Below are 23198 nucleotides of genomic sequence, written 5' to 3' on the forward strand. Positions count from 1 at the left end.
TTTCAAAACACCACACAACTGCGATACAATGAAAAGATAGGAAGGTGTCGAAACGACTTGCAGTAGTCTTCGAAATCGCACACCCACCTGGCCTAGGCTTCGATATATCAACAAATATTATTATATTCATTATTGCCAAATTTATTCCACTTGAAGCTGTTTGACTGACTCTCATCAACAGCGAACGTCTCAGCATTTGCGCTAAACTAGTGTTTCTGGGCTCAGTGGCCAAAACTAATCGAGCGCATCGGGTTGCCATGCCGACGCCTAGATCAAGACACACTTGATTCTTCCCTGTGATTCAAGTACGGTAACTTGTACTCTACATAAGGCTAGGCTGAATACACGAAATAGAAGAAAGAAGATAAAACTAAAAGGTTTGGTGCGTATATTCGTGAAAGTTTCATCGATATGTACGAATTATATCAAACCGTTCGTTTATGTTTTTTTTGTTTTTGGGGTATTCATGGTGTTTGTCGACTACTACGGTCATTTACACCAGGCCGATATTCTTCTTATTTTCCGTAACTGCCGACTTATAGCACGGCCCACCTCTAGGCTTTTGTAAGACACCGCTGACGCGGATGAGGTGGCGAGGAGGAGCCTAGGTAAACCTCCAACACTTAGGTATCGGAATTCGGAAGTCGACCTCGGTCGGACTCGAACCCGCACCCATTGGTGTTGCAGCCGCGGATTATACCACTGCGCTATCTCGCCACAACTCCGTTCGTTTATGTGTGCCGAGGGTACCAAACTCAGACTGGTACAAACTACTGGATTTTCAAAATGCGAAACTTGAATTGAAACTAGAACTACTCAGTTTTCAAAACTCGTAACCAGAACTAGAACTATCGACCTTTAAATATACGCAACTAACTAACTAAAACACAACCCACTAATAACTGATACGGTAATACAAATTACTGAATTGCAAATGAGCTAAGAAATGAAGAAATGTTTGGGATAGAATCGGCATTTCAAAGGGACGGGGTTTCGACTTGGAAATGGGATGGTTTCAACCCCCAAATCCACCCCTGGCTACTCCTGTTAGTAGTGATGACTCTGAGCTAGCAATGACTGCAAGAACATCACACAATCGAACACTGGTATCACTATCCACGCCAAACGACGACACTTGTTTTCTAATTGTTTGATAAACTAAATTAGTTGTGAAATGCGCAACTATAACTATAATAGGGTTACCATACATCCTTTTTTAAGAGGATTTGTCCTCTTTTTCTAAAGTGTCCTCGGAGGACGCCTAAATGTCTTCTTCTTTTTGGAATTTGTCCTCTTTTTTAAAAATCTTGGTTAACTGTACGTGAAAATTGGACTGAGATGTAGTAAATCAGCGGGAAAGTAACGGACTGACAGGTTTTTCGGGACTCGAGCCAGAAAGATGACCTTCTTTTTTAGTCAACCAACGGCACTTCTCATAGAAAACCCGTAAGATGACCTTTTTTTTAGTCAACCGACCACGAATTCGGGAAAAATTTACCATTTTTTCAGGATTTTACTCCAGTATTGTAAGTCTGAAAATTTTGAAAAAGTGTCCTTTTTTCAGATTTCCGAAATATGGTAACCCTAAACTATAACTACTCAAACCAGTAGTTAGTTGACCAACTGACTAAATTTGTAGTTCTAGTTCTAGTTCTAGTTGCTCCTTTTGAAAATCCAGTAGTTCTAATTTTATATGAAATTTCAGTAGTTTTAGTTCTAGTTGCGAGTTTTGAAAATTGATTAGTTTCATTTCTAATTGCACATTTAGAAAATCCAGTAGTTAGTACAAGTCTGACTTAAGTTACTGGGTTAAAACTTTCTACATTTTCTAATCGCGATTTTCAGATCGGTCTTCCGAGCACCGAGCATGAAGTCATCATTGCCGGAACACGGCCGTACTCGGCTCGGCGATCACTTCAACGAGGATGACACAGAGCTCGAGTTTCTACGCTCCAAACCCACGTGCTTCATCGTAATCGGAAAGCCGGGATGCGGTAAATCGATGCTATCGCAACGGTTGTCACAAATGTGGAGATGCGAACTGGTGCACGGCACGCAGCTTATCCAAAATGAGATCGAAATGGGCACGGAAGCGGGGAGGAAGATGCAGGATACTTTGATGAAAGGAGAGGTCTTGTCGAGCGGATTTGTGATGAATCTAATCAGGTTGGCGATTCGATATTGTCATTTTGTTTCATTAAATGACTCATAACTAGGGCGATTTTTTTACCTAAAAACGGAAAATTTTGACCTAAAAATTTTGACCAAATTTTGACCTAACGTATGCAAATCAAGTGTTTTCACACATAATGTTAAAATTATACTACATATCTTCATTTCTGGTTGGAACTGTCTGTCGTTACAAAGTAGCTTGGCCTCAAAAACGTTTTTGGCTTAAAAACTGACAAATTTTTACATGAAAAAAACTAGTATTTTAACGAAATCTGGCCATATGAAGAATTCCAGTAGTTGCATCACGTATTATGGTAGAAATAATTAAAAATTTGTTGTAGTACAACGAAAGATACTTCCCTACATTCTCGGGTAGAAAGTGTCTGTCCTTACCAAGTAGCTTGCCAAGAAGAGAAAGAACGTTCAACAGCAGCAGTTATTGGCTGACAACACTGAATTGCGCGTACACTGCTGGTGACTGGTGGTGCTTCATTCTGACAATTTTTTCTATATCACAATTTTTCATCATGCGATTCTTGATATAAGAACCATGCAATGCCCACACAGTCTTGCTTCAGTTGGGATATTGCGGTATGTTGAGCATAACATCATTCCAACCTATTTGTTTCATTTGACCGTTTATGATTCACAATGAGTAGATAATGGGCCGTCTACAACGGTCGGCCTATAAAGTAGGCTACAAACTGTAAAATGTCAAATGATAAGTTCAAGTGCAAAATATACGATACAAACGAAATGCGGGTTGCAAAAAAAATTTGACTTTGTAAACAATTTTGACATTTTTTGACCTAACGCTACAATTTTGACAAATTTTTGACTTTTTTTGACATGTCATAACTATCGATCACTTATGTAATTACCTAATGGTTAATTGAAATTTACTTGACTTGACTCGAGTCCAAACTATCAAAGTCAAAGAGACTTGCGACTAGGGCTGGGCAAAATCGAGTAGCTGAGTGATTCGATTCTGAATCACGTAATATGCTTCGAGTCGAGTCGAGTAATCGAGTATCACTCATTATGACGTCATAACTGAATGTAATAAGTCAAAGTTCAAATATGTACCGTTTATGCCACCATAAAGAATATAATGCCTCTTATACATCTCATAAATGATACTTTGGTATTATTTTGGCCATCCGATTTCATTTCCACTTAGTGACAATTCTGTTGCCTAATCATGATTTTGGAAATGTGCTTCGTCCAGTAACTTTCGTAGCTTTGTACTATATGTTTCGTATGCTACGATACCGCCAATCAAGGTTTCAAGGCTTCAACAGTGAAAATGAGTATTGAAACTATAATTCTCGTTGATAAATTAACTTTCAGTGGCGAAGAGCGTATAATTTCAGTACTCGAAAAAATCTTATTTCACTACTCGACTCGAATCATTAAAATTAATACTCGATTCAGATTCGAGTACTCGAATCATTTTGCCCAGCCCTACTTGCGACTCGGAATCTTGTGACTTGGTTACAACTGTTGCTCATAATTTGATTGTTTCTACAGAGAAAAATTGATATCTCCGGAAGTGCAGCATCATGGCTACGTACTGGATGGCCTTCCATGTCTGGACGAGAATGTGATGTCGATATCACAACAGATCGAAATGATTACGGGCTGGAAACTGAAGCCGGACTTTATCATCAATATGAAAGTGAGAATTCTTGGCCATGATTCTGTCTCTCTGTTCATTCAATATAACTTTTTTGTTCAGATTTTACTTGATATTCGATAAAATTGTGCGGCTGAATAAAAAAAGCGCTTCACACCACATTTGGCTTAATTCCAACGTGTAGTAGCGAAGCTGCAGGAGTTAAAAAATAATTTTGATAGTAGGGTAATTCCAGCCCAAATCAACTGAGGCAGATAACCACATGTTTCAAAATGAACATCAAATGCAATTCCCAAGCAACATAGATCAATTTCAAACTGAACAAAAGTTATTTCGCGGAAATACATTCAGCGGTTTATGATTTATGGGGATTTGAAAAAGTGCACTTTTTGTGCTCAGTCAACCGTTAAGAGGTATCATTTTTTAGATCATAAACTTTAGAATTTTACTGGAAATTAGTCTTTCTCTGTGGCTTTAAATGGAGTACATTTTCAGAAAGTACATAGCCTAACACTCATTTTGAATATTTTTATTATGATAATAACCTAGCCGTTTGGGGTTGAAAGGGGGGCTAAAGGTAATGCTGGAGTAAAATCAGTCATGCGTGATGACTTTTTTCAGGCTGAATTGTGAAAAAAGGTATGCTTCAAATTTATTGAGTAAGGTATCATATGAAAGCTAAGAACGAGCACTGTCCAATAAAAGCAATGCCAATAGTGATTTCAAGGATCTAAGCTGCGTTATAACAAGAAAACTATATTCATATATTTCCCATGTGTCTGAAGGTATTTTGGGTTATATATTTTTTTATACACCTTGATATATTATAGATTAATACTTCATTAAGCATATGTAATAGCTTGGGGCAGGGCTTACTTGATATTCCTGCTTTTTATATTTCATATTTTGGTGAGTGGTGTATTGTGTATAGATTATTAATGTTCAAATAGTCGGGCGGTATAGCAGCTGTGCATGGTTGAAAAAGATAATTTTGATAACTGCACTGTGCACATATGATCTGGTTCCATAGGAATTATTCTTTTTAAGTGGCAAAGATTCATCTTGAAAGCTCAATGTCACATGTATGCGTCACCCGTCCAAGTGCATAACTGAAATTGTTTGCAAAATTGAGATTTGTGACTGGCATTGGTAGGGGCATGCGGTCAGAAGAGACAGTGCCTCATCAGTCATTCAAGCAAAACAAAACTTGAAACACGAAGTACATGTTCATGTTCATAGTTTATGAATTATAATTGATAATTATCAATTGTAGAGACATTTTCCAAGTCGAGAATGTCTAATTTCCATTTTTCGTATTCAAACACAGTAGTAAAATTTGTGGGTTGATCACAAGTATACCGTCTTGCATGAATTCACATTCTCCAACCTCATCATGAACCGGATAGATACATCAATCAGAAATGCTTTAATATATCATGTATGCTGACAAGTTTATAATATATCCTGACTTGTACACTCAGTGTGATTACCATATTTGTTGGACCATTCAAGTTTGATTGTTTTCTATTAGTAGGCCTAAGGATTAAAATGACCAAATTAACTACTTACAGATGATTTTTAAACTAATGGAGACAAATGGTCGAGAATTGCGGTTTTAAAGATAATGTATAAGAATGACGAACTGTTCAAAGATAATGGCCAATATCGTATCACCACCCTGCCCAAACCATATTTTATCCAAAATGATGTATCATTACAAAATTTGGTGTCAAATCCAAATACAATGACCTAGAAGCTTGATTGTAATGGTATTAGTTTGCCAAATGAGGCGCTATCTCGTAAGCTAGAATATAAATATATTTCACCAAATTGTGACAAGATGAAGATGGAATTTGGGAGCACATGCCTAATAAATCTCACTCTACGTTCATTTTGTGACATTACAGCAACAAGTGACGTGCGAAGAAAAGTAACATAAAAGCGCAACAAAGTAGGCCTAATATAATTCTTTTTCTGATATTAACCAGTAGCTGGTAATTTAATCTAAGGATAGACGAGGTGCTCAAAGAAAGAACGGTTAGATACGAATTACAAAGCAATATTTGCAACTGATTGTGCTTTGTAAAGCAATCCTATGATATTTTCAATGATTCAAAATTTTGCATTCCGAAAATGCACCACACTCAACTTCATCAATTAAAATCTTGTGTCACGAAACAACAACACCCCAAAAGGCACACTCAGGGGTTCTGTCTATGACTGTCTATGTATTGGTTACTCGGACATGTTAGAGTGAAATGTTATGTATAATATAGAACTAGGCACTTCCTTATATCTTTGACTGATGAATAATAACTTGATTAAATGTTTGATATCACTTGCACCATGGAAGGAAATGGACAGTGCTAGCTAATTAATATACTTAATCACGTAACCAAGCAGCTGTATAAATTATGCCCCCCAAAATACCTTCTGACACGGGGGAAATATGGCCTTAGTTTTCTTGCTATAACACTGCTTAGATCCTTGAAATCACTATTGGGATTCCTATTACTGCATTGTATTTGTTCTTAGCTTTCATTTGATACCTTACTCAATAAAATTGAAGTATACCTTTTTTCACAATTTCGCCCAGAAAATTCCGTCATGCATGACTGATTTCCTTGGGGGTCCAACCGTCTCTGCTCATTTGACCCATAAACTTTTGAAATATCCAGCATATTATTGTTCACATTCAAAGTTAACTTAACAGCGGTCTCAAAAACGTTGATTCACCCACGAAAACTCGAACCCATCATGTATAAAGATCCATGCAAAATAAGTTGTTCAGAAATGCCATTTTGACATGGTTCAATGAACGCAAAAAGTGGTATTTTTCTCACTGCGATAAAATCCCAACGACTTATCCGATTTCGATAAAATCAAGTTTTTTCTGATCAGGAGATCACTGTCTCCTTTTGTGTGAGATTTGAATAAAATCCATGACCATAGGGTTATCTTTTGAAAAAAATTTGGTTGATTTGGGATGGAATGACCCAGTATAAAAAATGAAATATTTTGGTTCAAACTTCATTTTCAACCAGGGTTGTAACCAAGTCACAAGTCATCTCACTTTTATAGTTTTGACTCGAATCAGGTCGAGTGATTTTGAATTCACCACCGAGTCAAGTCCGAGTCATAGTGTTGTGACTCGAGTCCGAGTTCAAGTCATTGTGTTCACTGTTCAGATTGGAGTTCAATCCAGTTCAACCCAATTTTTCAACTATTCTAGAGTGTTATAGAATGGCTTGCATTCATAATATCGTAATTCCCTCGGTCTTAACAGTTTCTGGCCCTATTTCGCAAGTATCAGGACTGATAAAAGTAATAACAATGATGTGGTGACTGTACTATTCTTCGAAGTTACAATGAAATGTCTGTCTTGGCCGTTCTAGCTTCGAGTAATATGACTCGAGTACAAGTCGAGTCAATACACAAATTGTCTCGAGTCGAGTAGAGTCATTTTACGCATTTGAGAAAACGACTCGAGTCAAGTCGAGTCAACAAAAAATCGAGTCATTACAACCCTGCTTTCAACCCCATGAAATTGCTAAGTTGTGTAAAAACATGATTTGTAACAAATTTGGCTCCGTTCCCAAGTGCAGCAGCGAAGCTACAGCAGTTGCAAAATATTTTGTTTCAAACTGCACTTTCAGTTCAACCCCATGAAATTGGTGGTAAGTTGTCTAAAACACGATTTGTAACAAATTTGACTCAATTCCAACCGGTAGAAGCAAAGTTATTGGAGCACAAAATTTTGGATTTGGAAAAATAGTGTTTGCGGCGGCAAATTCTTAAATTATTTATGGTAGAACCTCTGTAAATACTATTATTTCAAATCCAAAATTTTGAATATCAATAACTTCACTTCTACCGGATGAAATCGAGTAAAATTTGGTGGTCATCATTGTTTCAGACAACTTAACCATGTTATCCAAATTCCAGTAAAATTTGACGAAAGAATTTATTCTGAACAACCCTACCGCTGATGTTTGCCAGATTCCAGACATGGATCTCAACGACAGACGCGTGGGCCTGCGTGTGGACCCTGTCACGGGGGAGGTGTTTTGTCGGCCCCAATGGGACCCGGAACGTACCGCAAGACCGAAAAGCTCCTCGGCGAGCTCCAAATCCGGGGAGGAGGAGGAGGACGACGACGAACTGGAAGCGGGAGAGATCACGGATGAGGTTTGTTTTAGAATCTGAATGTACTGCACAGTTGTAATCACTTGTTGTAAAAGAATCTATATTGGAGTTGTTGAAAATGACTTTTCTAATTTACTGGCTACTTGATAAAATTGTTACGGTGCAAAAAAAGCGTGTACGTCGAATTTGGCTCGGAGCTATAAAAGAAAAAAAATTGGATTTATTTAAAAAAATAAAACCTTTTATTTTGTTATCCTATTTCAAATTATATTGGCTACCCCATCACATTGTCACGTTGTCTACGAAAGCGAAGAAATTTGACTCGATACCAACCCACCGAAGTGAAGCTATTGGATTAGGAAATTTTAGCTATGAAAAATAGTATTTACGGTGGCAAATTCTTCATTTCTACGGGTTGGCAGGGGAATTTGAAAAAAAAATAACTAAGTAAAAGTTTTATTTTTTTTAAATAAATCCAAATTTTTTACTCTTAGACCTACTGGTTGGAAATGAGTATAATTTGATGTGCAACATTTTGAAGCAACCTAACAACTTAATCGAATACCCACTAAAATTTGAAAAAAGAAGTTATCTTTGAACAGCCCTGTTGTATATATTATACAGTGCGTTCGAATTCTCTATTTGTTGCTGACGATTACCTCTGATGAGTGTCAACCGAAAATATTCAGGTTGATTTCAATATGAATATGCTAATCAATTATATATTGAAGTTCTGTACCTTCAAGAGTCTATTCAAAGCGGTAATCCGATTGGATCATTCTGTGTTTGGCCCAAAACCTCGAACCGCGGGCTGCCTGCTCGGAATTTTTACATCCGATCAATTGCAAGTCTCGATAAAATTTCTATTTGCAGGTTGTGTCGGAATTCTTCGAGGTCGACGTTGAGACGAAGCACCGTCTGGTCAAAATTCCCGAGCATCTCGTGGAGAACGTCACACAAAACTCGAAACTCTTCAAAGAGACAGCGTTGAAACCGCTGGAGGTGAGTTTTGGCTAAAAAAACGGAAAACTGCGGGGTAGGAGTTGAATTAACGTCTTAAATTTCTACACAATTACAAGCAGAAGTAGTGATTTCCGAGTAAATGGAAAGTGAAGTATTCTAGGCCTAGTTTTGCCTAAAAATCTGAAAAACTGTGTGGTAAAAATATTCCTAATGTCTCGAAGTTGTACTCAATTACAAGCATCCGTGGCGAGATAGCGTAGTGGTATAATCCACAGCTGCGACACGAATGGGTTGGGGGCTTGAGTCCGACGAGCTCGAGTCAAGAATTCCTACATAAATGTCAGAGGTTTATCTAAGCTACTCCTCACTAGCTCATCCGTGTAAGCGGTGACTTATAAAAGCCTAGAAGTGGGCTGTGCTACAAGTCGGAGGTTAAGGAATAAAAATGATGAAAATTGGCCCAGTGTAAATGACCATAGTAGTCGACAAACACCATAAATACTACAAACAAACAAACAATAACAAGCGGAAGTAGCAATATCTGAGCAAATAAAAATGTAACTTTTTTAAGCCTAGTTATGACTAAAAACTGAAGACTGTTTGGTAGAAGTACATCATATCGTAAATATCTCCTCAGTTACAAGCGGAAGTAGCGATTTTTGAGTAAATAAAAAGAAGTATTAGTAATTTGTAAATAAAAGTAAAAGATTCAGTAATATAAATACTTAGAATTAATAATTATATATATAGGTCTAGTTGTTTGTGTGTATAACTGCGGATGGTTTTTTGCACCGTACTATTTCAATTTCAACAATTCTATTCTATCTATGGCCTATCCTAATGTTAGATTTCTGTAGGCCTAGTTTTGTTTAAAGTACTAAAAGCTAGAGTTCTACACGGACAACCGCTCAAATTTTTTAAACAAAGATATTTCGCGTTGCAGAACTACATGAGCGACCACGACCAACAATATCTGATCGAATTGGACGGAAATTTGACGCCAAACACGCTGTTTCAACAACTCATGGCCAAGTTGGAAACATATGTTTTACGGAGGGCCGCTGTGCCCATGCGGCTGCAGAATCCAGATGAGGAGGAATTGCCTGATGAGATTGAGACGGTGGGTTTTGGGGACCCTGCTGGAAAGCTGGGTTTCATATTTTTGTACAGAGGTGTTCAAAGTAGCCAGTTTGCAAGACCTGTCAAAACTACTTAACAAAGTATAGATTACTAACCGGCTGATAAATGCCCTAGTCAGTCGGCACACTTGAATACCAAGAGCCTACTGAGCCAGCTAAATACACCAGTACTAGGACGATCTTTTTGACCTAAAACACGGTAGATTTTGTTCTGAAAAATGAATATTTTGACATTTTTTTCATCTTAAAAAACCTAATTTTGACAAAATGTTGCCCTCATGTATGTAAATTAGATGTTTTCGCACATAATGTTAGAATTGTACTACTTATCTTCATTTCTGGTTGGAACTGTCTGTTCTTACGAAGTAGTTTGACCTGAAAAAACTTTTTTGACTTGAAAACTGACAAATTATAACATGAAAAAACTTTAATTTAAGGCAATCCTGACCTATGAAGAATTCCAGTAGTTACATGCATAATGGTAGAAATAATTAAAATTCGTTGTTGTGCAACGAAAGATACTTTCCTACATTCTCGGTTAGAAAGTGTCTGTCCTTACTAAGGAGCTTGCTAAGAATGTAGATAGAACGTTCAACAGCAGCACTTGTTAGCTGGCAACACTGAAGTTGTGCGTACACTGCTGGTGACAAACCGTGATGCTTCCTTCTTACAATGTCATCTACATCACAATTTTTCATCATGCACTTCTTGATATAAGAACCATGCAATGCCCATGCAAACTTGCTTCAGTTAGAGGATATTGCGGTACGTTGAGCATAACACCATGTCAACCTATTTGTTTCATTTTACAGTTTATGATTCACAATGAGCAGACAATAGGCCATCTACAACGGTAGGCTATGAAGTAGGCTATGAGCTGTAAAATGTCTCATGATAAGTTCACTGACAGTGCAAATCTGTACGATACAAACGAAATGCAGGTTGCAAAAAATTTTTAACTTTGTAAACAATTTTGACAAAATTTTTACTTTTTTTGACATGTCAAAATGAAATCGCCCTATACTTCATAATTGGTAGTCCTATAACTGGCGACTCAAGCGCTCAAATTTAGTAATACTGGTATTAATCGAAAGCACTGATTTGGAAAACACTAATGAAAATCTGGTCAGGGCGATGAATCCACTCCGAAAAAGCCGTCAAAGTCTAAAAATTTGCATTGTTGCGAACAATCGCTCGACCTAATTGGCCATTGTTATGGCCACTGTGTTGCAGTGCTCCAATTGTTCGGAAAAATCGGCTTTAGCGTCTTTTATGTGGTTGTGTGTACCGAAGAACCGAAGCCACATTTTTTCAGCCCCTCTCGCCCTAAAAACACCGATCTTTGGCCCACAATAGGGTAATCCATGCAACTTCTGGGGTGCTTACTATACACATCTGGGTTCTATATGGGTCTGGTTGTTAAATTTTGTGAATGAATTCCGTCAATAACTATGGTTCTTCCATATATTACTAAAAAATTTACCTTTACTCAGACTTACTCACGGTCTATTTTGGAGCTGATGGTGTTCAATATCTTCCCTATCCCTAGAATAAAGGCAAACGACCCCCCAGGTTAAGAACCACTGTCCTTGACTAAAGCATCCAAACAGCCTTAACCGTCTTTAGGAGTATACTGTTCTCTTATAACTGCGATTACAATTAGACTGATTTCTGTAAATGATGGATATTTTTATTTATTTTTTATTGCGTTTTTTTACGCGGGTGGTTGATCCCATATTAAATTCAAGGTATGTGACAGTCGATCGTGCGCAGCGCGATGAAAAATTTCAAGCAGTATGCATCTGCTTAAAATAATATTGTTTATGTTGATTTACAAAAATTATTTTAGCCTACCTCGAGCCTTCAAAATTCCGGACATTTTATAATATTTTAGAATATTTTAGAATTTCTGCGGATGCAGATTGAACAATAAGGTTCAGGACATGTCCGGGAAATTCCTGACGTATGGCAACCCTATGCTAGTAGCAATTGAAAACTTTGACAAACTAGAAGTCCTCCATTACTGACCGTCTCTGGGTTGCAGGAAGAACTTCTCCGGACCCTTTCAGCGTATCAGATGCCGGCCCCGAGATATCGATGGCGCAGAAGCAAATGGGGTCGCATATGCCCAGTCTCGCTCAAGGAAGGTTTGATAGCACAGGTGTGTTCTTACAGCTTCTATTCTATATTCTACCTGGACAACTAGATAATTCTAGTTTTGTAATAAGACTAATTGGAGCGAAATGCCGGTAATCTACTATATTCTAATTTGTTCAATGTTTCTATGATCTCATTCTCATTCTAATCTAATTTCTGTTTTCCTGAAAATGGATGCAAATGAGAAGCTTAAATTCTAATTCTAACCTGACTTGAAAAATGTGAAGCTATCATTCTGATTTCAATTTAATTCGGTAAATTCTGTGTAGCTATCATTCAAATTGTAATCTCTTCTGGATGTAAATGTGAAGCCAAAATTATAATTATGATCTTATTTGGAAAATAAATGTGAAGCTATCATTCTACTTCTAGTCTAATTTTGGAAAGTTGAAATTTTTGTAGCTGTACAACTCTGCTTCTATCTCTTCCTCTCTCTCTCTCAGGGAAAACCAGACCTGGCCGTCAGCTTCCTGGACAAGATGTACGTGATGTCGTCGCCGGAAGCCATGACAAAATTTTTGAAGAACCCCAGACCCTACCTTTCGCCGCCCTTACCAAAACCACCGTGCAAGCTATCGGTGGTGGGGCTGCCCCTGTCCGGGAAGAGTTCTCTGTGTCGTGTACTGGCCGAGCAATATCAGGTTTGATACTCAAGTTGTATTGTTGGTACTCAAGTAAAAGTAGCGAATTCCAAGTATGTAAAAATGAGTATTCTAGGACAAGATTTGGGTAAGCCACTGGAAACAGACGTAACCATCGATTTAATAGTCATCGTTTGTATTCAAGTGCAAGTAGAAGTATTAATTAACAAGTAAATAAAAAAGTAAGCATTCTAGGCCTATTTCTGCCTAAAAACGCAATCATCATTGCAGTTGTCATGGTAGCTATTCAAGTAGAATTAGAAGTAGCATCGTGAATAAAAAATTATAAAAAACAAAAATCGAGTGCAAGTAAAAGTAGCTAAATAGTAATAACTTCTTACATTTCTACTCGAATCGGAAGTAAGTATTTTTAAGTAGTAAAAAAGTAAGTTTGTACTACAACTGTCAAGTAGAAGTACATCGTAAATTCCTACTCAATTACAAGCAAAAGTAGAACTATTCTAGGCCCGGTTTTGCCGAGTAGTGAAAAGTAACTATTGTAGGCCTAGTGAATTCCAAGTAAATGAAAAAGTAAGTCACTCAGGCCTAGTTTTGACCAGAACAGTTAAATATCCTAATTAATAATATTATATCTAAAATCATTTAGTGGTGCTTGTCACATCAAAGGCTTTTTGCAGTTAAGTGGAAGCATAAGCGGTGTAGGTGTACTCTCAAGGCAAAACTTACTTGAGTACTCCAATTTTAGGCGACAGTCCTAGACGCAGAAGAACTGATGCTTGACAAGTACAGCGAAGCGCGACGAGAGCTCATAGAGAAAGCTCGACAAGAGGCGCTCGAGTCCGCGATCAATCTCGTGCAGAACAAGCTTGAGCAAGAGGCCACGGAACGTGCCGAAGCCAGGAGGAGGGAGGAGGCAGACAGGCTGGCTGCTCTGAAAGCAGAAAAAGAGGCAGAAGGAGGTAAATTGTCTTCATTCGTAAAAATTACGAAAATGCAAAAATAAATCAAAAATTCAAAATATAAGCAGTTTTCACTAAATAAACACCCAACCGCTGACTTGTACAAATTACTGGATTTTTAAAATGCATTTTAATGTCTTAATAAAAAACGTATCTGTGGATTAAGAAAGTGTTTAAAATGTATTATGTATACCATTGTTTTGAATTATGACGGTGAATAAATATTATTTTTTGTTACTTAAACGTCACTTTCTCATTGCCTAGTACCAATACATCCACTGAGCAGCATGTATTAACAATGCAATTCCCTGCTTTTAATTTAGAAATGAAATTAATACGTCGCAGAATATAGTTACAGTTTTTTACTCGGCCTGTCAAAGTATTTTCTGCTTTTCATTTGGCCCGTGGGGAAAATAATTACCAATCCCTGGATTGAGAAATCTCAATCAATTTGAACTCTTGTGATATAGAACTGGCATTATTTCTTTGTGGCTGCATAAAAGGTAGGCCTACATATTGAAACTTTCCAAATCATCCACCCCCTAATGACTAATGATACTTGAATACTCAACTCAACCTGAAGATTACTACTCACTCAGCTATACTACAGCTTCTATTTTTGCCAAGTCCAGTTTGATATGAACCAACACCCGATTTCTTGCAGGGGGTGCAGAGGAGGGTGAGGCAGATGAGCCAGCGAGCACAGAGGAGGAACCCACCACCACAGAGGAGGAGACGACGACTACAGATGTGAGAGAAGCAAGTCCCGTTCCGACGGTCACAGACGAACACCCAGAAGTGAGAGAAATCTTTACGTTGGTTTCGTTCTCTTCTTTGGCTGACTCTCTACGCCAGCGATTCCCGGCATGCTAGTGTGCCTCCACAGATTTTTAGGAGTACCGTGAATCTTTTAGCAGAAGAACTGTATAAATATAAAAAAATGAGGAATCTGACAAGCATATTTAACTGAGAAGCGGTCTACTGCTGCAATAACACATGAATAAGCACGTGTTACTACGAAATAAATGATGGCATTGCGATAACGTAATGAAATTGACCCGTCATATTGGGCTGCTATGTTGGAATTAACTGATAAACAAGATTTCGCAAATCATCAACACATTTTCTGCACCTTAGTTTGCCTTGTAACATTGGCCTACTTCACAGAATTTGCTTTAAACTACTTTAGATGATAGGTTATCTATTTGGATGCTATGGAACATGCATTGATGCAGTTCTTTTCCAAGATTCCAAAAAGATTGGCGGCACAGTTGGGAATCACTGATGCGGGTGTGATCAGACTAGTTAGCCTCCAAGATCATTTCGATCATTCCTATCCAATAGCGCATGCTGTGGATACATTTTTTCCTGTATCGTCATTGCTGCCATCTGTTTACACAAATTGTACAAACTACCAATCTAGTTATCTTAGTCGACGGTCGATTACCTACTCTTTTATTTTAGTAGTTCTAGTTCTAGTTGCGAGTCTTGAAAAGTGACAAATTCTAGTTTCAGTTTTGAGAAATGAGTAGTTGTAGTTCTAGTTGCGAGTTTTAAACATCCAGTAGACGGTACAAATCTGTGTGGTTGAATAAAAATATGGAAGCTTCGGTGAATTGCCTGACCTATCGATCTCGCTTTCCATGACATGCCACCCCATTTTTTGTTGCTCGCTTTTCTATACTATCTTCTTTCACTTTTCATTTAGTGTGCATGACTCCTCTTTACATCGCATAGGCCAAGCTGGGTGCCCGATTCCATAGACAACTCCAAGTCGCTTCGACACCTTCCTATCTTTTCATTGTATCGCATTTTTTGTGGTGTATTGAACGGATAAAATTGCTAATAAACCAATGATGATGATGATGCTTTAATAGATTCAAAAAAGACCTACTTAATCACCTCTTGTAGTTATATTGACACTGTTGTCCTACCTTGCCCGGACATTGCTTCAATGATCATTTGATCTTTAGCTACAATGTTTAATTTTTCTTTTTTCTTGTCCTTTTTCAACTAGCATTTTCTACAGCCAGACTGTTCAGAGTCAAGTGTACCTGTTCGATGAGGGTGTGATCAGACTAGTTGACCTACACGGTCGTATCAATCATCCCTATCAGATACAGAATACTGTGCATTAAAATTTCTGTACCACCATCATTGCTGTCTGTTGTTATGTATTTTGGTTAGATGAAAATAAAGACTCTCTCTCTCTCTCTCTCTCTCTCAGGTTCAGGAGATGGTTTCGGAGGCCGTGGCAAAAGCCGAAGCCTCAGAAATCAAATTGCCCGCTGAAATCTACGTCGACGTGCTGAAAGAGGCTGTCGATAAAATCATAGCCGCCAGGTTAGAGTCGGACCCGGACGCCCCCAAGTGAGAATTTGTTTATTTTTTTGGCATTTTTGTTCTTTCAAGAAGTTTAGTTACAAGAAGGAAGTAATGTAGTGGCTTCAAAATCAAAATTACAAAATCTAAGGTGCCAAAAGTAGATTTAAAAAGTGGAGTCGGTCATGCATGCCCTCAAGTCAGACTTCTAGCCTAGATATATATATTTTTGATTTTCGTGTATAATTTTTTAATTTTTCTAATTTTTGTATTACAGAGGCGGGGGATGGATTCTGGACAACTTCCCGACCACAAAAGAACAATGGGGCGCGATGGCGGAAGCGTCATTCCTCCCCGACGAAGTGATCTGTCTCACGGACAAGAGCCCCGACTACGATCTGGTCAGGGCCAGATACTTTGAACGCAACAAGGACGACATTACTGCGAAATATCGGGAGCGACTCATCCGCGAAAAGAGGAAACTTCTCGAGGTGACTTATATCCAGAAGTGGTTAATTCTGAAAACGCGGAAACGTTGTATAATTAAAAAAAATTATAATAAAAGTTTGTATAATATAAAAAGCGTCTTTTGTCTCGGATTTTCAGCAAGAAGAAGATATACAATAGCACAATTTTTTTAATTCTCAAAACACCAGCAAACACGGAAATTTTTTATAAATCTAAAAAAATGTCAAATAAAAGTTTGCATGATCAAAACACCGTCGTTCCCTTCGTATTTTTAAGGAATAATGATATAAATTTTTTTACATTCCAAAACTTTGTATAAATTTAGAATTTTTTTGTAAAAGAGTTAGTATAAGTTAAATACGGTTATCCTTCTCGGATTTTCAGGAAGAGGAAGAGATTCACCAGCAACGAGAAGCCTTGGAACGAGAAGAGGCGGCCAGAGAGGAGGCCAAGACGGAAGAAGTCGCTCCTTCAGAAACTACGGAAGAAACGGCAGAAACAGCCGAGGACGAAATGGGTGAAGATGACGAAAAAGCCACTGTGACCTCACAAGCGGAAACGGTCAAGACCGAGTCTTCAGTCAGAGTCAAGTTGCAGAGCGGTGAGTTCTTTTTAATGTTATTTCGTTTATTAAATGGAAAATAAAAAATAAGCCAAAATTTTGATATAGTACGTTTTGGACCTTTATGAACCAGTTCGTCTTGAAGTAGCTTTGACATGAAGGGTTGTTCGAATAGAACTTTTCAAATAATTTTTATGGGCACCCCATGGAGGTTGCCTAAATAACGCTAGCATCAAATTTGCCTCAATTCCAACCCATAGAAACAAAGATATTACAGCGGAAATTTGAAATAAAAATGTTCTGTTTTTTCAAATTTCACTGAAGTCCCATGGAATTTGACTCGACTCAAACCCGTACAAACTGAAAAGCTTTTTGAGTGAAAAATTCCAGATTTGAAAAAAAATAATACAGATTTTAAATTTGGCTCAATTCGAACCCGTGGAAACTGTGCATAATTTTTGGAGTAGAAAATTTCAGATTTGAAAAAAATAATGTAGATTTTAAATTTGGCTCAATTCAAACCCGTAAAACCGTACACTTTTTTGGGATAAAAAATTTCAGATTTGAAAAAAATAATGTAGATTTTAAATTTGGCTCAATTCAAACCCGTAAAACCGTACACTTTTTTGGGGTAAAAAATTTCAGATTTGAAAAAAAAATAGTACAGGTTTGGATCTTAAGCATGGACTTATTATGCTGTCAACTGCGCAAACCCTGTAGGCTTAGACAGGAATTCCATTCATTGGCATGGCCCATTCGCAATTGTAATTATTAACATTTTGAAGCCCCGAATAGTAAGAGGACATATTATTGTTTGTTGCGATAGAATCATAAATCAATTCTTCAATATGCTCTTGGAGGTACAGACGTTCAATATACAATTGAATAATATATTCATATTGAAATCAACCTGAATATTTTTGGATGACACTCGTCAGGGGTAATAGAATAATAGAATTGAATAGTATATTCGAACATTAGGATTGATTTCAATACAAAGATATAATTGAATGGTATCATGAAGACCCCAAAGAGTCTCTTGAAAAGAACATTCTACTTCAACAATCTTACCAGCGTACGTAAAATTTGTAGCTTACCATTAGAATTGTAGATTTAAATTAGAGCCTGCACCTATTTTCTGTGATTTCAGACTTGAAATCAACAACTGTAACTTTGAATTTCAATATCTGCAATTGTATAATATATGCATAATGTAATAAACAGTTGAATATTTTTGGCTGGAATAGGGATAATCGTGAGCAACTAGAAGATAATTTAAATATACAATGCTCTTTTGAATTCATATGCAATGCTATTGGCAGAAATTGCCGAACTTCAAACGAACGATGTCGGAATCCCGAGCGGAAACGCCCCGGAATTTCTGGATTTCCGAGAGGTTTTGTCGTCGTTCGAAAAGGAATGGTCTGCCATGCAAAACTCTATCGGCGGAGTCACATCTAGCAAACCTCTCGTCGTGAATATTCAAGAGAAAAAGATTAAGGATCTCGTTGCTGAAGCCAACGAGAGAATTAACAGTGAGTTGGCGGAATGTAGGATGAGCCGGCACCAGACTTGCACAGACTATCGAGCTACTTAGTTGACGGTCCACCAACAACTGGTTTTTGACCAGTTTTAATTCTAGTTGACGATTTTCAAAAGTGAATAGTTGTAGTAGTTCTAGTAGAGGATGTTAGAGAGTCAGCATTTCTAGTACTAGTTCTAGTTGCACATTCTAAAAAGTGAGTAGTTTTAGTTGTAGTTCTGCTCGCAGATTTTGAAAAGTGAGTAGTTCTAGTTCTAGTTGCGAGTTTTGGAAATTCAGTCATTCGAGTTCTAGTTCTACTCGCGGATTTTTAACAGTGAGTAGTTCTAGTATGTTTTGAAAAGCAAGTAGTTCTAGTTCTGGTTGCGAGTTTTGAGAATCCAGTCATTCTATTTCTAGTTCTAGTCACAAATTTTGAAAAGCAAGTAGTTCTAGTTGTAGTTGCGCATTTTGAAAATCCAGTAATTTGTACAAGTCTGCTCGATGGAATCTTGGATTGCGTCCGTAACAGTATTTAGATTCAAAAGCGTTAATCTCTTCCAAACCCAGGTCCGTTCGGTTATCGCGCGTGGGAGTTCTCTGGAATGGACGCGGACGAGGAAGAGGAAGATAACAACGCAGAAGCTGAGGCCGGAGAGGGAGAGGAAGAAGGAGAAGAAGACGAGGAGGCTTCGAGCCAGAAGAAGAAACAATTTGGATTCTCAAAGCATTACGACCCGGTGGCTCTGAAGGTTAGAGTTTGGTTTCGGAATTTTTTTCCATGATAAACTGTAATTATCCTTTGTATTGAGCTAATGAAAATTGCTAATAAACTGAAGGCTCCCACAGTGGATAATAGTACCGAAACTCTAATTCTCGTTGATGAATCAACTCTTTACTCTTTTCAGATTTTTCATCTCATACTACTCAACTCGAACCATTAGAATTAATCATGGATTCCGGTTTGAATCATTGTGCTCAGCCCTAATCCAAATTGTGCCCAAATTCTCAAATCCCGGTTTCTCAAATCCAAACTCAAATCAATGCTCATCTTTTTTGCTTTAGGACGAATTCGTGTTGTGGCCCGGAAACAGCGAAATCTCAGCGAAATACCGAGAAAAGAACTATTATTTCAAATCGCCAGAAAACAGGTTTGTTTCGTGTCCGCTCGGTCAGGGGCTCATGCTAACAACATCCTCTTACCGCAGAACAAACTTTGTCGCCAAACCAATGAGTTACCTCCCCACGGATAGCCCCCTGAAGCCCCCACCTGTGCGGATTCTCTTGCTCGGGACCCAGGGGTCAGGAAAAACCTTACATGGACGCTGGCTAGCTGACAAACTGGGTATCTTCCACATTTCCTTCAGAGAAAGGCTTCAAGTATGTATGTGTATATTTATAAATGTTATATATATTAGTATCTACATACTGCAAAAAAATAGATGTAGATGTAGATGTATAATCAACTGTCGACATACAAAGTTCTTTTGAAATCTCTGCTAGTTCCTGACGATTTCCCTTTATGAGTGTCAGCCGAAAATATTTGTGTTTATTTCAGTATCAATTGAATAGTATATTGATATTGAAATGAACCCGAATATTTTCGGCTGACACTCGTCAGGGGTAATCGTCAGCAACTAGCAGAGAATTGGAAAGAACATTGTATATCAACAATCGTATCACAAAATATGACGTCACCAGCATGAAATTTCGAATGAGAGAGCGTTCAATGCACTATTTTTAGGTGGTGCACGAACTCCTTTTGTTGACAGGGTTTTGGTTGGTGTATTTCATTAAAATATTCAAAATTTATCAAAATACACAAACCAAAACTCTGTCAACAAAAAAACGTTCGTGTACCACCTAAAAATAGTACATTGAATGCTCTCTCATTCAAAATTTCATGCTGGTGACGTCATATTTTGTGATACGATTGTTGATATACAATGTTCTTTCCAATTCTCGACTAGTTGTTGACGATTACCACTGACGAGTGTCAGCCGAAAATATTCGTGTTCATGTTCATTTCAATATGAATACACTATTCAATTGTATATTGAAGTTCTGTACCTCCAATTAGCATTTCAGTATCAATATATTATTCAATTGTATTACTTTTTTGTTATATATCGTTCTTCATGCGCCGTATGGCGAATCGAAAACTTATTTATGACTGAAATCTGAGAAAAAATGGCACGCATTCCAATTTTTTGTTACAGGAATTGATTTTGCCCAAAACAGGCCGCAAATTGGGCCCGGAGCACGAAGAGGACAGGCTGCTCGCAAAAGAAATGTCCGTGGGGGTGGACGAGGCGGTGCAGAAAGCCATAGCAATGGTAGAGACGGTGAGAGACGAAATGAGGTTTTCGCAACGTTGTGATTAAATCAAAAGGTTCTAAGTCGTGAGCTCATCTTACTTTTATAGTGTAACACGAGCCCAGTTGAGTCGATACGGAAAGTGACTTAAGTCATTTTCCATTTTTAAGAATATAACTTGGATCATGTCATATAGAATGTGTCGAGTCGAGGCACTTGGTTAAGTGCCTAGTTTCACTCGCAGGAAAATGCGGCAGAGGAAGAGGAGGAAGAGAAATTTGATCTCACGGACGAGCAGGAAGCAATTAAGATGAATCTGACGGAGGATGAGCCGGTACCAATTGAGATTTTGGAGAAGATCGTGCCGCAATGGTGGCGAGAAGAACCGTTCAGGTTTGTTTCAATTTTCAAAGTCAACGCAGTCATCGTTGTTACTCAAGTATAAGTGGAAGTAACGTCATAAATTTCTATTCAATTATAAGTATAAGTAGCGATTTTCTGGTAACTAAAATAAATTAATGAGTATTCTAGGCCTAAAAAACTTGAAACTGTAAAAGTAGCCTAAAATAAAATCACTTGAGGAAATGGTGCAAGTTTCGGAAATCGGGAATTCCAGAAATGCATTTACTTTGAGGTTTAGTTTATTTATTTACTGAGTACTGTGATTAAGTAGCCTTGGTACGCCGTGTGAGTAATCCAGGTTCAAGATAAAGTCAACGTAGCAAATTATGCCGCAACAATTAAAGTCACAAGTCACCGTTATCATATTCAAGTTCAAATCTTGCTTCTTGCTAGCTCTCTGCTTTGAAATGTTTTGCCGTACGTTTACAGATCCCAATTCACAAAATTGTGCAATCAGTGAATGTGACTATCGGTTATTGTCACTCATAAACGATGCTATTTCAAGCAATGAAAGATAGCCAAATAGAGCTAGGGACGCAGCCTAATATTAACGCATCCACTCAGCAACATGTGTTAACAATATAGATCATTGCTTTCAATTTAGAAATAAAACTGCACGCCGTAGAACATAGTGTAAACCTATGTCTCGGTCCGCCAACGTTTTTTCTGCTTCACATTTGACCCGCCTGGAAAAATAATCGCCCACTCCCGCGTTGTGACTACAAATTTCCGTTATTTCTATCAAGATCCAGCGGATTCATCTTGGAAGGTTTCCCGCGTACAGCAGAGGAAAGCCAATTCCTTGTTCAAAGCGGACTATTTCCTGACGCTGCTGTGATGCTCATGGTAGAAGACACTGACGTTGTCGATCGGTTATTGCCGTCCAGGTAACAAATACAGTTGTGGGCAGATTTGTGCAAGCTACTGGGTTTTGAAAATGCACAGCTAGACCCAGTACTAGAAACAAACACTTTTCAAAATGTGCAACTAGAACTAGAAGTAGAACCAATCGCTTTTCAAAATGTGCAACTGGAGCTAGAACTACTTGCTTTTCAAAATGCGACACTACAAATAGAATTAGAACTAATCGCTTTTCAAAATGTGCAACTGGAGCTAGAATTACTTGCTTTTCAAAATGTGAAACTACAAATAGAATTAGAACTACTCACTTTTCAAAATGTGCAGCTGGAACTAGACCTATTACCTTTCAAAATCTGAACTAGAATAAGAACTCTCCTCTCCAAAATCCGCATCTGGAGCTAGAAGTACTCAAAACCAGCAGTTAGTTTGCTTGTTTGTGGTATTCATGATTTTTGTCGACCACAATGGTCATTTGCACCAGGTTGATAGTTTGTACAAGTCAGAACTTGAATATACAATTGAATACTTTATTGAAGTTGAAATCAACCAGAATATTATATTTCAATATCAATATACTATTCAATTGTATGGTGAAGTGCCTCCAATAAGCTCTTCTAGTTGAGAATTGGAAAGAGCAATGTGTTTTATTATTAAATCGTGACATCGCAGGATCAACAAATGGATCAAACGACGAGATCACAAGAACGAAAAGAAAAACAAAATGAAAGAAACAAAAGCCCGAATTCGAGTAAGATTGCGTCACGCTCGACTAAATCACGCAAATCTCAAAACAATTCTGTTTTCAGAGAGAAAACATCGAGGCTCGTCGCAAGGAGTTGATCGCAGAACGAGATGCGGCTAAAGCAGCAAGACTAGCGGAACGAGGAGAAGACGAGGAAGACGAAGAGGAAGAGGAGGATGATATCGAGGAGACTTTGAGGGAGGAATTTGAGGTGGGTCGAGTTTGAGAG

At 37.9% G+C, this 23198-nt stretch overlaps 1 protein-coding gene across 2 annotated transcripts in view; it reads left to right on the forward strand.

Annotated features, from left to right (window-relative positions):
* The first annotated feature begins 238 nt into the window (after positions 1–238).
* Positions 239–23198, forward strand: part of LOC145452558 (adenylate kinase 9-like) — a 32079-nt gene continuing 9119 nt past the window's right edge. The window contains exons 1-22 of one of the 2 annotated variants that reach the window (XM_080330727.1): positions 239–377; positions 1846–2166; positions 3703–3850; positions 7808–7996; positions 8828–8956; positions 9861–10037; positions 12101–12217; positions 12657–12854; positions 13561–13774; positions 14439–14572; positions 16002–16144; positions 16374–16587; positions 16949–17165; positions 18449–18661; positions 19219–19400; positions 19714–19799; positions 19857–20028; positions 20868–20993; positions 21209–21357; positions 22113–22253; positions 22897–22975; positions 23034–23180. In XM_080330727.1, coding sequence (XP_080186853.1) covers positions 1868–2166; positions 3703–3850; positions 7808–7996; positions 8828–8956; positions 9861–10037; positions 12101–12217; positions 12657–12854; positions 13561–13774; positions 14439–14572; positions 16002–16144; positions 16374–16587; positions 16949–17165; positions 18449–18661; positions 19219–19400; positions 19714–19799; positions 19857–20028; positions 20868–20993; positions 21209–21357; positions 22113–22253; positions 22897–22975; positions 23034–23180 — 3474 coding nt within the window. In that variant the 5' untranslated portion in view covers positions 239–377; positions 1846–1867. Of the gene's footprint in view, positions 383–1845; positions 2167–3702; positions 3851–7807; positions 7997–8827; positions 8957–9860; positions 10038–12100; positions 12218–12656; positions 12855–13560; positions 13775–14438; positions 14573–16001; positions 16145–16373; positions 16588–16948; positions 17166–18448; positions 18662–19218; positions 19401–19713; positions 19800–19856; positions 20029–20867; positions 20994–21208; positions 21358–22112; positions 22254–22896; positions 22976–23033; positions 23181–23198 lie in introns of both variants that reach the window. The other variant, XM_080330726.1, reaches the window with a different exon arrangement.

Source organism: Botryllus schlosseri, chromosome 12 (assembly GCF_051294905.1).
Source record: "Botryllus schlosseri isolate E-star chromosome 12, Bs_hap1, whole genome shotgun sequence".
In the NCBI taxonomy this organism is placed as follows: Eukaryota; Metazoa; Chordata; class Ascidiacea; order Stolidobranchia; family Styelidae; genus Botryllus; species Botryllus schlosseri.